General features: G+C 35.6%; 1 protein-coding gene across 2 annotated transcripts in view; it reads left to right on the top strand.

The window, feature by feature from the left end:
• The window catches only part of MGAT4A (alpha-1,3-mannosyl-glycoprotein 4-beta-N-acetylglucosaminyltransferase A), a 76,837-nt gene that overhangs the window by 32,109 nt on the left and 28,356 nt on the right, over nt 1-16,372 (top strand). For both annotated transcript variants that reach the window (XM_027856635.1, XM_027856636.1), the window contains 3 exons: nt 2,324-2,370; nt 4,099-4,212; nt 10,304-10,379. In XM_027856635.1, the coding sequence (XP_027712436.1) occupies nt 2,324-2,370; nt 4,099-4,212; nt 10,304-10,379 (237 nt within the window). The remainder of the gene's footprint in view (nt 1-2,323; nt 2,371-4,098; nt 4,213-10,303; nt 10,380-16,372) is intronic.

Below are 16,372 nucleotides of genomic sequence, written 5' to 3'. Positions count from 1 at the left end.
GGAAGATTATTGCTGAAAGGTCTGATAAAAATTGGCTTCATGAAGGAGATAGCATTTGAGTTGGACTATCAGTGCCTGGTATGTAGTATGCCCTTAATAATTTATTGATTGATTTGCTCCCAAGGAATTATTAATTTCAAAAAGTCAGTATATTGGTATAATATTTTTGGTGACTGCCTCCTGGAACACAACAAAATATTGGTGTATGTAGTACATGAAACAGGATACCAGCTACTTTTAAGTTGTTGTACTTCACTGTCTGCTGGAAGCATTTCATATATTGAATGATGAGCATTTATCTTCCCCCCCCCTTTTCTTGAATATTAATTATCCTACTTAAGTATCAGGGTGCAGAATAATATGGAATTTGGTTTTGTTTTATGTATGTTAGGAAATGGTAGCACAAAAACAGATGAATCAGAGTTTTGAGATTAAATTGAAAGTTTTAGGGATTCCTCCTCCCTTTTTTTGTCTTGTCTTTCATTGAAACATATCATATTTGGTGGTCATATATATTGATTGTTATAGGCTTGAATTTCCAGATCCTTTAATCAACATTCACTCAGTATTGATTATTCAAAGTCCTTTACTTGTTAGTTATTAGATAAAAAGGCATCTGTTACATCCATTTAAAGGAAAAATAGTTAATTATAAAGTTTATATTTATTTCCAGAGGCCTTATTTTGGATTTGACTTTTAGCCAGGTTACTAATACATGTGGTCAAAAAAAGATGGTAAAACAAAATACTGAATTCATGCCTCATTCTAAGAGATTTAGGGAGTGATGTGAGGATCCTCTGCGTGGGTTGAGGGAAGTGTCCAGAAGTGGTATCTCATACGGTAAAACCATAGTTACTAAACATAGTTGTTTCTCAAAGCCATTTGTGTATCCATAGTCTACAGAATGGCATGAGAAAAATCTTTGGTCCCTACCCCTCTTTTTTCTAAACAATAGTTTAAAGGGCAGAGGCACTACTTAATTTTCTTGATCAACTTTTTTTGGACCCTAAGCTCTGGGCTGCGCTATTCAGGGTTTGTTCTTTAAAGAATAAATTAATCTGTTGATCAGCAAGCTGTTAAGTGCTTGTTATATGCCAGACACTTTGTTTCACACTTAAGATACAAACAAAAAATCCCTTTCTTCAAGGAGCTTATGTTCGAGCAGGAGAGGTAACATTATTCTGTATATACTTACACAGTATATCCTAAAAGTCTTAGTGCAGCTTTCAGCTATTAAAACTTAATGTGTATATTTAATAATAAACTGTTAAAGCCTAAAACTGATCAAAAATTTTTTTAGAATACCCTTTATAAATATGTGCAGAATAAACATTTAATAAAAGGTTGTTGGAATCAGGGAAAATTCAAGGGTTCTTGTGAGGCAGAGGTGAGGAGGACATGCCTTGCACACTTGGGGATGGATGGTACAAAGGCAAGGACACAGAAGATGAGGTATCATGTATGAAGAAAAGAAAGATCAATTTGGGTGGACCATCAAGTGAACAAGGGGACTAATATATAATGAAAGTGGAGAGCTAAGTTTGGGGCCACATTGTGAAGGGCTTTAAAAGAGAGGAATTTATTAGGGAGCCATTGGAGTTCATTCAGGAGCAGAGTAACATGGTCGGGTCTTTCTGTGCTTAAGAAAAATCACTTTGCAGCTCTGTTTGACTTGGTCTGGAGTGGGGACAGCCTTGAGGTGAGGAGACCAATTATGAGATCATTGAAATAGTCCAGGTGAGAAGTGACAAAGACATTAGTTAAGGTGGTGCTGTGAGAGTAGTGAGAAGGCAGCAGATGAGAGAGATGCTATAGGGGTAGACAGTGTCACATACAGAAATGGCAAGATTTGGTAACTGATTGGCTACATGAAGTGATGGGCAGTTAGGAGTTGAGGATAATGGTAAGGTTATTCATCTTGGACACTGGAAGGATAGTGCCCTTGACAGAAACAGGGAAATTCAGAAGAGGAGTCATGGTGGTAGGCGGGGAGGCAGAAAGTTAATGAGTTCTATTTCAGATATATTAAATTTGAGACGTCTGTGGGACATTGAGCTGGAGGTGTTAAATTGTCACAGGGTGATGTGGGAGTTAATGAAGCTCAGAAGATAGACTGGGGTTAGATAAATAGATCTGTGAGTCATCTGAGAGGAATAGAGAGGGGCATGAGGGGAAGGGGAAAAGGAAGATAAGTCTTCCTAATTCTAAGGCCAGCCAGCTCTCTGTGCACTATGCTGTGTTATCTCTTATCTCATTATATATAGTGATAAATGTCCAAGAACATTAACATGACTAAAAAAAATTTTTTTTTTTTATTTTTCAGACGGATCTAGAATATGTACACAGTGTTGTAGCTATTCTGGAGAAAGAGTAAGTTATTCCTAATTAAAGAATTAGATATTTAAATTACCACCTCATTGTCTATTGACCTTTTACTCATAGAAAATATAAAATAGCACATCTTTTATGTAGTATCTTTCTTGATGAAGTTCAAAACATGATATTAAACTTCATATCATTTATCTGAACTTACTAGGAAGCAGAACAATCTAGGACACATATCCAAAAGATAGTCTGCAAGTAGGGGATTTTAAGGTTCCTTATGTATTGAACTTCAACAACAATTTTTAATTCTAAAAGCCATGATACCTAGAGAATTCCACCTATCCCCCCAACCCCATGTCTTATGCCTTCAAATTTTGTCCATTTGCCTTTATAAAGGTACATTGATATTCAGTAATGCATTTTCAATTCAGTGAACATTTCTTAAGAGCCTACTGTATGCCAGGCACTATAATAAGCGCTGGGAATACAAATAAAAAAGACAGCCCTTGCCCTCAAAGAACTTACAGTCTAATACAGGAAGACAACACATAGAAGGAAGCAGGTGAGACTCAGGGAGGGAGTGGGTGGAACAGGGAGTATGAAGTTCCATGGAGTCCAAACCAAGCAGAGCTACTAATGGAAAGTGGATAAGTTAGCTGGAAAATAGATGGCTCAGTGGTTAGAATGCAGAGCCTGGAGTCTGGAATACCTTAGTTCAGATCCAGCCTCAGACACTAACTGTGTGACCCTGGGTAAATTATTTGACCTCTGTTTGCCTTACTGCACTGGAGAAGGAAATGGCAAACCACTCCAGTATTTTTTGGCAACTAAGTGGCACAGTGGATATAGTACCAAGCCTGGAGTCAGAAAGATTCATCTTCCTGAGTTTAAATTTGGTCTGAGACACTCATTAACTATGTGACCCTGGGCAAGTCACCTAACCTTGTTTGCCTAAGTTTTTTCATCTGTAAAATGAGCTGTAGAAGGAAATGGCAAACCATTCTGGTATCTTTGCTAAGAAAACCCCAAATGGGGTCATGAAGAGTCAGGCTGAATGGACTGAACAACAATAACAGCATGTCAGATCCTAGCCCTTTATAAAGGAGGGCTTTGGGGTGATTTTGGTTTTCTATCCTCTAGCCCTGTAATCGGAGTAGAGAGGAGGGAGGCTGAAGGAGTTGAGAAGTAAAATATCCAAAACTGAGCCATGAACGTGATGATGAGATTTCAAGTGATCAGCTTTTTTTTTTCTTTTTCTTTCTTTTTTCTTTCTTTCTTTTTTTTTTTTTGGTTAGGCAATGGGGTTAAGTGACATGCCCAGGGTCACACAGCTAGTAAGTGTTATGTGTCTGAGGCCGGATTTGAACTCAGGTCCTCCTGAATTCAGGGCTGGTGCTCTATCCACTGTGCCACCTAGCTGCCTCATGATCAGCTTTTCTTGGGGTGGGGCATGATGTTCCTCAAGTCTAGACCAAGCAAAGATTCTGTTACTCTTTGTTCTTTGACCTAAGCAATTTTCATGACGTTATCATTAAAAGTTATCTTAAGGTTTCTATAATTGGACATTTAAAATGTAGCTCACTTCACTTTTTTTCTTCCATCAGAGAAATAATACTGTTTTGCTTGTTGTCATTCTGATGAATGAGATAGATGAACAAATTCATTTAATGTATTTATTATAATGATTAATGATTTGTTTCTGTCAAATTTAGTAGGCATGGCAAGAAGAAAAATAAATCACTTAAATAACTCAGTTGACCTTTATTATGATAGATTTTCTACGGAAATCAATTCTGGTTTGATGGAAATAATATCCCCTCCTGCAACTTATTATCCTGACTTCACAAACTTAAAGAAGACATTTGGAGACTCAAAAGAAAGAGTAAAGTAAGATTTTTAAAAATAACTTGACTTCTGTTGTTCATAAAATGCCTGAATATAGATTCTTTTATAGTAATGTTGGGAGGGGCAGAGATATTCATATATATTGAATAAAAGTAATAATAATGACCAACATTTATAAACTGTTTCAAGCACTTTATATAGGTGTTTCAAAGCACTTTGAGCCTCTCATTTCAGCCTCACAACAACCCTGTGAGGTAGGTCCTACAGGTATTATTCTCATTTTACAGATAAGAAAGCTGAGGCTCACTGAAGTTAAATGATTTGCTCAAGATCAGATAGCTAGTAAATGAGAGTGGTTGTTGCCTCTAAACGTCAAGACAAAGTAATATTTAGGGTATTCTGAAGATTTGTCTTAGTTTACTATCTAACTTTTAATTTATGATTTAAAAATATGTAGCATCCCAAATAATTCCAAAAGTTGAAAATAATAAAAACAATACACCTATGAAACACCTAGTGAATGTAGAATGCAGCTAGGTGCTTATGGGAAATAAAAGATTTAGATAGCCTGTAGAGTTCTTGACTTTGTGGAGTTTACATACCATTTAGTAAACTGTAAAATTAAATTAGTAATTTGCTTTATCTAAGATACTTGGCCAATTTTTCTAGATGTTAATTCACTAAATAGAATTAAGTCATATTTCTAATGTTTGAATTACTTGCTTGATTAATGTGTCCTATTGCATTTAGCATTTATTTGGTGCCTAGTATATGCAACATATTGAACTAAGCACTGGAGTTTGCTTTGTTGTCATATCATTTATTGCAGAACTTTAACTGTATATTAGAGCCCGTTTTGTAAATAAGTTCACCCATGCATAAGAGAGTCCTTCTGAGATTCAAACTGGGTCCTGTTGTTTCCCTGCATCTGTCCCTCCAACCAAATTCCTCTCAGTGATTTTATTGTGTTCACATTGGAGTATTGGTAAAAATGCTACTTGACTTAGGTAAACTTTTTAATATATTTCCAAATTTTCTTGAAAATTTGCTATTTTGATGGGTATTTTTGTCTTTTCATTGTAGGGAAATATGAGGAGACTTTGAATATAGTTTAAGGTATTGATCTAGCCCTGATTTCTGACAGCTTGCTGTCCACTTTTCCCAGCAGTTTATCAGATAGTGAGTCCTTACCACAGTAGCCAAGGTCTTTCAGTTTGTCAAATACTAGGCTTCTCTGTGTGTTTGCTTCTATACGTTGTGTACCTAATCTGTTTCACTGATATACTTTGCTGTTTTTAAACCAGTACCTAATTATTTTGATGATTACTGTTTTGAGGTGTAATTTGAGATGCAGTGCTGCTCGCTCTACTTCCTTCCCACTTTTTTCATTATTTCCATTGAGATTCTTAACTTTTTGTTCTTCTAGTTGAATTTTTATTTTTTTTTCAATTTCTATAAAGTAATCACCTAAGGATTATATTAACAAACGTTTATCTTTCTTAACCATACCCATCCTGGATTTGAGTATTTTTTGGGCATGATTTTGAATCATCTTTTATCCCCCCCAAAGCTTGTACCAGTCTTATAGATATGTAGACGACTTTGAAATCTCATACTTGTACATAATGAATACTCTGTTCAAGAAAAGAGTGTGAAGATCCTGGATTTGAGCATTGATTAGCATTTCAGAAAATGGAATTGACTGTATCTTAACAGATAGGAAATTACTGGTTACTAGTGTTCCAGTCATATCGGAATCAGCTGTATAGGCAAATTATTAGCTTATAAGCAAGGATCAGAGTAAATACTAAATTTGAAGAAAGGATGAAGATGAGAAGACGTGGAGTGTAATGAAAGCAGCCCTAATCAGACCTCTTTAAACTAGTTGTAGACTTAGAAAAATGGAAGTTGCACAAAAGTTAAATATGTTGATTACCATTGTCTGTTTAAGTTCTACTTATGGGAGAAGTCAGTCCTGAAAGTGAGAAAATAATAGAGCCCAGAAGTCCCATCAGCTTATAAATGCTTAATCTCTTTGCCCGATAGACATGCTGCAGCTCGGGATAACTCTGGTACAGAGTACAGGTTTATTTACAAGTCATTCCAGAAAAGGATGAGGGAAGCTTGAGCAGGCAGTATTGATTCACAAAATAATGAAAAGCAGTTGAGAAATTGTGCCTGGAGAGAGCTTAGCTTAATGTGAGATCTAACTAAATCAGATTATCTTGAAAAAAATTATAAGTAAAACCCAAAGAAGTACAACAAATATGTAAAGTAGAACTGATCTGTGGGCATTTCTTCTGTAATCTCTTTTCATCACCAACAGTAGTGAAATTCTATCACATTTGGACTCTGTCACCTCAGTACCTGATGTACCATGTGAAAAATTGGAGGTAACTCAATTGAAAAGGCGTTCAAGGATCAATTTTCGAGATATCTTGGAAGGGGAAATTTCATTAAAATCCAGAAAACCACAGATGGTGCTTTTAATACTGCTGCACCTTCCCTCCTGCTCTCCTTCTCCCCCTGCAACCAAGAAGATCTTCATCAGTAACTATTAACTGATATGCCAAATTTCTCATCTCTACAAAATCTTTGAGAATAATCAGGGTGTGTATCAAGAGTATCCTTGATGAAAACATGAGAAGGTAGTAGGATTTTGTAAATGATTTTCTTCAGTAAACCACATCCTTCTAGTTATATAACGTATCTGAGAACTAGAGAAAATACTAATATTCAACTATATTTAGAATCAAATGCTTTAAAAATCAAAATGGTGTAGAGCAAAATGTGGTATTATGAAATAGTGATCATATTTGGTACTGGTTACAAAATAGAAAAGTATATTAGTGGAACAAACTAGATGAGATAAGGAAGACCTAGAAGGTGATGAACTACTTATAGTAGCCCAATATCTGATAACTCCAAGAATGCAAAGTTTTAGAGAAAGGGCTTGTTCTTTGCAGAAGAATTGCTGGGAAAACTGGAAGGTAGCTTGGTAGAACATGGGTTTAGATTTGTGTCTTAAATACTAAAGCTCCAAAAGGATTTGTCCTAACTATAGAAGGGTGTACCATTAAAAAATAGAAACGTAGCTTTTATAACGGTAACTAGGGCAACAGTTCATAACCGAAGGATATAGGAAAGATTATAAAAGAAAAAAATAGACAATTTCAGTTATATATAATTTTTAAAACTTTGGCAAGAACAAAATTAGTGCAGGTAGAATAAGAAGAGAAGCTGTTAATTGGGAGAAAATATTCCTTCATTTATCTCTGGCATCACTAATGAAAGTCAGGGACCAGAGATTCATAGCAAATGGATATAATCTATATGACTCAGAGACATCTTCCAATGGATATGTAAGTGATCAAGGTTAATAAAGAAAATTTTAAAAAGAAATGCAGCCAAGAAATAATGCTTCACATCCCTAATAATAAGAGAAATGCAAACTGTATGTATCACATTGATGCAGATAATAACAATTGACCTTTTTATAGCTCTTTAAGATCTCTAAAGCACTTTACATACAGTATCTATGTGAAACATACAGTTTTATGTTGATAAAACATAATAGTCTGTGTTAGAGAAGCAGTAGGACGTCAGGCATACACATGTACTGTTTGTAGAGCTATGAGGTGACTTATCTCCTAGAAATCATTTTGGAATTACATGAAAAGAACTATTCATACCCTTTAACCAATTGATCCTATCATGGCAGGAAGATACCATTTATACCAAAATAGTCATAGCTAACATTTAAATAGCCCTTTCAGGTTTGCAAAGCACTTTACGTATATTGTCTTGTTTTATTTAATTCTCATATCACCTGTGTGAGATAGGTGCTGTTATTAATATTCATAAAATATTCCTAACCACACATTTTGTAGCACCAAAGAAAATGCTAACAGTGGACTTTATCAGTTGAGGAATGACTGAACAAATTGTGGCATATGACTGTAATGGAATATTGCTATGCCATAATGAAAGGATGAGTATGAGGAGTTGAGTTGAAACATAGGAAGACTTATATGAATTGATATATAGCAAAGAAAACAACTGGGAAAAGAGTTTACTCAGTGACTACAAAAATGAAAATAAAAATGACATTGAAAGAGAACAGAAATCAGGTTGGCTCCAAAGGAACAATGATAGAATAAACATACTTGCGTCTTCCCAATAGAAAGGTGATGGATTACAAGTATGGAATGTTACATATGTAATCAGACTTGTTCCCTTTGTCTTTTTTCCTTTATTTGGCTTTGCTTGTACAGAATAAAAAAGGCCCTTGAAACAAAGTGTATGCTAAACTTAAATTAAGCTGACAAATATGTCTTCAGTGGTATTCAGTAACCCCAAATATCAGTGTCAAATGAGGCCTCAAATAAGGAGATACTATTTAATAATCATTTATACAAATTATATATAACTAAATATTTAATTCATTTAAGGTACTTAATGTCTTAGTCGATGTTCTATGTGGATCCCAAACAAAAGAATTCCATGTTAATAGTATGAATGCCCATAAATTCCTATTTATAGGTAATATTGTTTCGAATAACTATTCAAAATAAATTGACTTAGCCATCCATTATGGAAAATCAAGTGAATTTAAAAGGATTATTTTCCAGACTCTGAAAAGCAGATATGTTGAGTTAGTCTATTAGGATATGTATATTTTCATCAGGTACTGAGAAGGATGAGTTGGGCTTAGGATTCAGTGGGAGGAAGAGATCAGTTTTGACTGCATTTGGGAAATTGGATAGTGTTGTCACTCTTCCCAGGATGCGTGCTGCCACAGAATCCCTTCCTTCAGCACCACTATCTTCGCAGCTATTGCTGCAAGTCTTGGAATACTCAGTCATGGAAAATTCATGAGTGTATGTGATTTAAAGGGCAGTGAAAAACATATTGTAGATGTAACAAGGTTTCAGTATGTTATTAATGAGAAATTGTTCTCCTAAGTGGTGTAAAAAATATTAGGAGAAAAGTAAGTGGGCCAATCATGTACCAAACATGAGGGATGAGAGAAAAACATCTGGGGTGATACATTGGTGCCCTCCAGGTTACCAATTACAAGAATGGGAGGGAGGCCTCTACCTCATTGTGTAGGACCTCTCCAGATAATTTGTGGAAATAACTAGACAAGAAGTACAGAAAGGTTTGAAAGAACATGTGTGACTTGTATCAGTGGAAAGAATATTATAGATTTCCTATAAAGGATTTACAGAAAGCTATGGATAAGAATTGCACACAATGAAAAATCACAGAGGTGTAATTGGCACTGGTAGAAGGAGTATTCACCCCAATGAAATCAGGTTTGTCTAAATGTACAGTTCCCAAATCCATAGGATTCTCAGTATAGGATAGGATATGTTTAGGATAACAGTTTTGTCTTTCTAGAAGATAGTTGAAACAGTACAAAGTGATGTAATAATGTCAATGTCTCTCATTGACAAACATTTCCACAAGAAAAAAGTTTAGACATATATACAGAGGCTTGTTTTATACTTGACTCTGATTCAGTCTGTTGGGGTATTTTATGTGTTTTTTGTTTTGTTTTGTTTAAATACCACACAATTTCAACTTTTTCCCAACCTCATTAGATTTTTTATTATTGTTGTTGTTGTTGTTCAGGTAATCTCTTTCCAAGCCAAAATTTACCATGATGTTCTTAGTCTTTCACAGGTCTGTGTACTTTATTTTGGCAGGCTGCTTGTTGTAGGATAAAATTTTCTAACTTGTTTAATGCCTATTCTCTGACTCTCCCCTCCTAAGTACATAAAAGAAGAAGAAAATTATTGAATCATTTAAGCAAAATAAGTGCACTTTCCCAAGGGGTATTAGAATCTATACAGCTCTCACCCACTCACAGTTTCCCTCCACTGACTAACCAGTTATGAAAAAGAGGAATACTAAATTTATTCTTTGAAATTTTTCAAAAAGTTTATAAAAACAAGTCAGAAATATCACCAAATCCATCTTAACCCACTCACAATTTGAGAGCTGATTGTGAATTTAACTTGAACCTGATCAAGTAGGCTGTTTTCCACTGATGGAGTGGAACATAAATATTTAATTAAATTCCATGTTTAATTTCTAATTCATGTTTTTGATGACTTTTTTATTTCAGGTGGAGGACAAAGCAAAACTTGGATTATTGTTTTCTTATGATGTATGCTCAGGAAAAAGGCATTTATTACATTCAGGTAGTGTGTTTTTAAAAGAATTATTTATGGGATAGTTTTGTAAAATGAATCTTTTAATGAAAAAAGTTTTATAAGCATAATCTTGATGAAGCAAGAAGGTTAAAAAGCCTTCTCAGATGTATAACTTCATTACCATTCTATAAATTCTAAATTTTCCTAAAGAGGTAGGTTTAAACATTTAAAAAATTTGAATCCTCTTTTTATTTGTTAAAATGTCATAGATTTTAAAATATTATTGAAGCAAAATGCCTTTAAAATTATTGGTTTGTAATTTATGATAACATAGAGAAGTCTGGGCCAAAGTTTATTTTTGCTTTAAATTAATATAAATAAAAATTAATGTTTTTAAGAACTTATGATTGCATCAATATATTTAAAACTTAAAAGTGCCAACTTTTATTAGATACCCTCATACATTCTAGAACAAAGATGTCAAACTCTTGGCCTTCCCTCAACACTTCTGAGTGCAGCCAAAACCAGATTGAAATGTAATTGGGAAATGTTTCACAAAATAAATAAAAGTACAATACAGCAAAGATAATGTTAATTTGGGGTTTTCGAAGTCAGTATGTGACCAGCAGGAATCAGCTTGTGTTTGAGTTTGACACCAGTGCCCTAGAATTACTGAGATAGCTTCATAATAGATTGAAAACTAAGCTGAAATTTAGATGACTTGGGTTCTAGTTCCAGTTCTGTGACTAATTTGATCTGTGAGCTACATCATATGACTTGATGTTACTTGGCTTTAATTTTCTCAGTTGTAAAATGAAAGGCATTGGACTAAGTTGATTTCTCAGATCTCTTAAACTTGTCAAAGTAAAGCAACTGCTCTCTCCTGTATGAACAGCTATCATACTTATTATGCATTGGTTTTATTTGTTTGTTAAAGCATACCCCTGAGGTTCTCAAGGATACTTTTTTTTAGCCAAGTTTGAGGTACTAAATATCTTTTATAGTAATAAAATTGCATTTCTTTAAAATGTTTATTATTTCAATTGGTCTCCTCCCTGGTAGTGTAAATTAGTGAGATTTCAATATGTGGGATTATGAATTAAGTTCAACTTAGACTCCTATGTATCCACTAAATTACTGTGTTGTATAACAGAACTTGTGACTGATGAAAGGACTGGACAGGGGCACATAGTGTTCAGCTGTCTTGATCCATGTGAGTAAGTGCTATTGGAGGTTCACAGGGGATCATATCTCTTGTCAGTAGGCATATAACGCTTCCAGGATAAATCCCTTGGCAGTTGTGACACCCTGGTGGCAGCCTTTATACAGTCATGCTGCCCTCACTATGATGGATAGAACCTCTGTTTCTTTTCGGGAGTAACCTTGTTATCACTGCATAGATATTCCTGGAATGCATAGCTTGTAAACTGATGGTTCTTAGCTCAAGTTTATTCTTTGTTTATCATCTTCCACAGGGAGAGAATTAGGCCAATGGAGCCTTCTCCTTTGTGTCCCCAGGTTTTTGCAATCATTCTCTTCACATTCTATATAATAACTGATTGTGAACATGTGTGTGTGTGTGTGTGTACATATATACACACACACACACACATATACATATACATACATATACATATACATATACATATACATATACATATACAGAAAGACCATTGGTTTTGGAGTCAGAAGACTTGACTTCAAATTCAGTATCAGTCACTATCTGTGTGATTTTAGGCAAGTTACTATTTTTTGGTAATCATTTTGGTAAGGTAAAGTTTTTGTTAATATTTTTCGTTTTTATACAACAGTCCTTTCCTCTTGAAACAGCCTCACTGAACCCTTCCTCATAAAAAAGAAAAACAGTTAAGCAGAACCAAACAACAAGAATAATGATAGATGACAGCATATACCAGATTCCATATCCATAGTCTCCCAACTCTGTACTGAAAGAAGAAAGGTGTATTTTATTATTAGCTCTCTTCTTTCAATTAAATAAGATACAGTTGCAGGGTTATTTTCATTTACATTATTGTAGTCACTGTATATTTTCTCTTAGTTCTGCTTATTGTGCTCTGCATTTGTTGACACAGGTCTTAGGATGTGTCTCTGAATTTATTTATTCATAATTTGTTATAACACAGTAATACTTCATTACATTCATATACCACAGTTTCTTTAGTTATTTTTCAAGATATAGGCATATCACTTTTCTTCAAGTCTTTTACTATTACAAAACTTTTTGACATTAATATTTTGGTATATATGGAATCTCTCTATCTTTGCCTTCCTTGCATATATTCACAGTAGTGGAATGGCTACAAGTCAACAAATACAAGCAGTAATTTTTCTCACGTAATTCCAAATTACTTTCCAGAACAGTTGAACCAATTCATAATTCTTCCAGTAGTATATGAATGTGCCAGCCTTCCACAGCCCTTGCAAAGTTGACTTTATCAATTTTTTATTATCTTTGCCTTTTTGAAGAGTGGGACATAAAACCTTAGAGTTGTCTCCATTTGAGTATTTCTTATTATTGATTTGATGTAATTTTTCATATGATTGTTTATAATTCTTTTGAAAACTTTGTATCTTTTAACCTTTTATCTCTTAGGGAATGGTTCTTGCTCTTAGATACTTACATGAGTTCCTTATTTATCCTGGATATTTGACTTTTTCATGGAAAGTTTTTTTTTCCTTACTCAGTAATTTTTCTTCTTAGAAAAGCTACATTGATTTTATTTGTGGAAAATTTTATGTGATTGAAATTGTATTTTATATTTTTTGATCATTTTAATTCCTTGTTTGGTTAAAAATTCTCAATCTTAAAATCACCTCCTTCCATTCTCTAGTTTTTGTCATTGTGTTTGTTTTATAATATGACCTTTTAGTTTTCTGTTGTGTTTCCAGTTGGGAACTTGTTGGTATATCAGTTTATCAGCAAGTATTTATTAAGTGGCTTCTATTAATTTAAACCAGTGCCTAGTTTAAGATACTGATATAAAATTGTTTCTGCCAGATTGCTTTCAGTTCTTGTAGTATTTCTCATCAGATGGGGAGTGTTAGGTTCACTAAGCACTGAACTGCCATGTTGGATTGCTTCTGCATCTTAGTTCCCTAGTCTGTTCCACATTAGGTAAGTGCCCTAAGTCCCTCTCTCATTTCCCACAGACATCACATGAAGTGAAGTCTTTCCCAGTTCTCATGTCCTGTGATAGGATATGTGCTCATATTCCACCTTTATCATCTCATTGACCACATATTTTAATGATCATGAACCTTTTCTAATGACTCATAGATTGAGAGGTGTCATGATCTGTTGGCTAGTATCTGATTGGACTTGTAGTCCAGAAGATCCATGCTAAGGTCCTGCTTCTGAAGGTTACCAGCTGGGTGACTTTGGGCAAGTTCACCTTTTAAAGCTTCAAGGAACTGGACTTCTCAACTAAATTATAAGAGAGTGAGGTCCACCCTAGGGCATTCCAGCTACAAAATCATGGATCCTTAACATAGCTATATAATAGGTATTCATGCCAGCTTGTCTATAAATATTATAAATTTTGTTACTTATCACTCCAGTGACACTAGGAGTCTTTGATTCTATTCAGCCTGCACCTGTGTGGAGCAGTAGGACCTTAAAGTCAGGTTGGGCTCTCCTGTCATTCCTTCCTTTATGTTTTGCTAATTTTACTTTATCTTCCCTTCTTTTCTCAGTGGCAGTTTCCACTACTGCTTTCCCTTTCTTTCCCTAGTGCAATCACTAGCCAATGCTAGTCAGGAAGCCTGGGTTTTTTGGAAAGCACTTTTTTTTTTTTTTTTTTTGCTTTTTGGTGAGGCAGTTGGAGTTAAGTGACTTTTCCAGGGTCACACAGCTAGAAAGTATCAAGTGTGTGAGGTCAGATTTGAACTTGGGTCCTCCTGACTCCAAGACTGGAGCTCTATCCACTGCACCACCTAGTTGCACCTGAAAGCACTTTTTCTTACCATTGTGACACATAAGGTCCATAATATAGGCTGACCCCTCTGGCCCTCCCCCCAAAAAAAATTTTAAAGAAGATACTATTCAGACCTCTGGATCATTGTCTGGTTCTGGAAACCACAGTTTAGAAAGAACAGTAAGGGGGCAGCTAGGTGGCGCAGTAGATAGAGCACCGGCCCTGAAGTCAGGAGGACCTGAGTTCAAATCCAGCCTCAGACCAATTACTTGACACTTTCAAGCTGTGTGACCCTAGGCAAGTCACTTAACCCCAATTGCCTAAGAAAAGAAAAGAAAGAACAGTAAGAAGCTTGAGTATATCCAGAGAAGGGAGACCCAAGATAGTGAAGATATTTTAAACCATATTATATGGAAGTTGTTTCAAGGAACTAAATATGTTTTGCCAGGAAAAGAGGAACGTTAATCATGACTTGAACATTACCTTGAAACATCTGAAGGATTTTGTTGTGTGGGAAGATTAGCTTTAGAATCCTCTATTCCAAAGAACAGGATTAACTAACGGATGAAAGTCATAGAAAGGCAAGTAGTAGTTTAATGTGAGGAAGAACATCTTAATAATTAGAGGTTTAAAAAAAATGGAATGGATGAGTGGAGCCAGAATGGCAGAGAGAAGCCAGAAAGTTGCCTGAGGTCTCCCTAGTTTCCCTCAGAAACAACTTTAAATCAAGCCTCTAAATGGATTCTGGAGTGATAAAACCTATAAAAAGATTGAGTAAGACAATTTTCCAGCTTAAGATAACTTAGAAGGACTTCAGGAAAGGTCTGTCTCACTTGGGTGAAAGGGGAGTGCAGCCCAGGGCAGACAGTGTCTAGGCAAGCCAGCAGGAGTCTCTTAGCCATAGCATATATCAGCAGCTGAGGCCCCTTGGTTCTGGCTCAGCAGGCCAGCTGTGAGGTCTCTAGCCCCAGTGTAGAAGGCAAGTTGACAGCCCAGCAATCAGGCAGCAACTGGTATAACTTGGCTTGGCCACCCCCAGCAGAGTGAGCAAGCTACCAGCATCTGAGGCCACAGTACACAAAGCCAATGATCATGCCCCTGGCCCCCAGCACAAGAAGCTTGGGACAGTCCCCTGTGCCCTAGGAGGAGAGCTCAACTTTAAAAGCCACAAAATAGGCCCCCCAAAAATGAGCAAGAAGCAAAAATGAACATTGACCATAAAAAGTTACTACTATGGTCATAGGGAAGATCAAAACACAAACTCAGAAGACAACATTGTTAGAACGCCTACGTGTGAAACCTCAGAGGGGAATATGAATTGGTCTCAAGCCCAAAAACCCTTCTTAGAAGAGCTCAAAAAGTATTTTAAAAGTCAAATAAGAAGTAGAAGAAAAATTGGGAAAAGAAATGAGGGAGAGAATCAACAGCTTGGAAAAGGAAGGACAAAAATTGAATGAAGAAAACAATTCCTTAAAAAATACAATTGGAGGGGCAGCTAGGTGGCGCAGTGGATAGAGCACCAGCCCTGAAGTCAGGAGGACCTGAGTTCAAATCTGGCCTCAGACCAACCACTTGACACTTACTAGCTGTGTGACCCTGGGTAAGTCACTTAACCCCAATTGCCTAAAAAAAAAAATACAATTGGACAAAAAAAGTTCACTGAAGAAAACAACTCCTTAAAAAGTAGTATTGAGGGGCAGCTAGGTGGTGCTCTGGCCTTGGAGTCAGGAGGACCTGAGTTCAAATCCAGCCTCAGACACATGACACTTACTAGCTGTGGACCCTGGGCAAGTCAAGGAGGCGAATAAAATTTTAGGGAAGTTAGATATGGGAGACCTCCGGAGAAAACTGAATGGGAATAGAAAGGAATATACCCTTTTCTCAGTGATACTTGGCACCTACACAAAAATTGACCATGTGTTATGGGCATAAAAACCTCACAATCCAGTGAAGAAAGGCAGAAATATTAAATGCACCCTTTTAAGATCATGATGTAATAGAAATTATATGTGACAAAGGAAAGATACCTAAGATAAACTAAAATGGAAAGATAGACTAAAAATTAATTGGAAGCTAAATAATCTTATCCTAAAGAATAAATAGATC

The sequence above is a fragment of the Vombatus ursinus genome, unplaced genomic scaffold (genome assembly GCF_900497805.2).
Source record: "Vombatus ursinus unplaced genomic scaffold, bare-nosed wombat genome assembly UNPS02011591.1, whole genome shotgun sequence".
Taxonomy (NCBI): domain Eukaryota; kingdom Metazoa; phylum Chordata; class Mammalia; order Diprotodontia; family Vombatidae; genus Vombatus; species Vombatus ursinus.
This window is presented reverse-complemented; position numbering and strand designations above follow the sequence as displayed.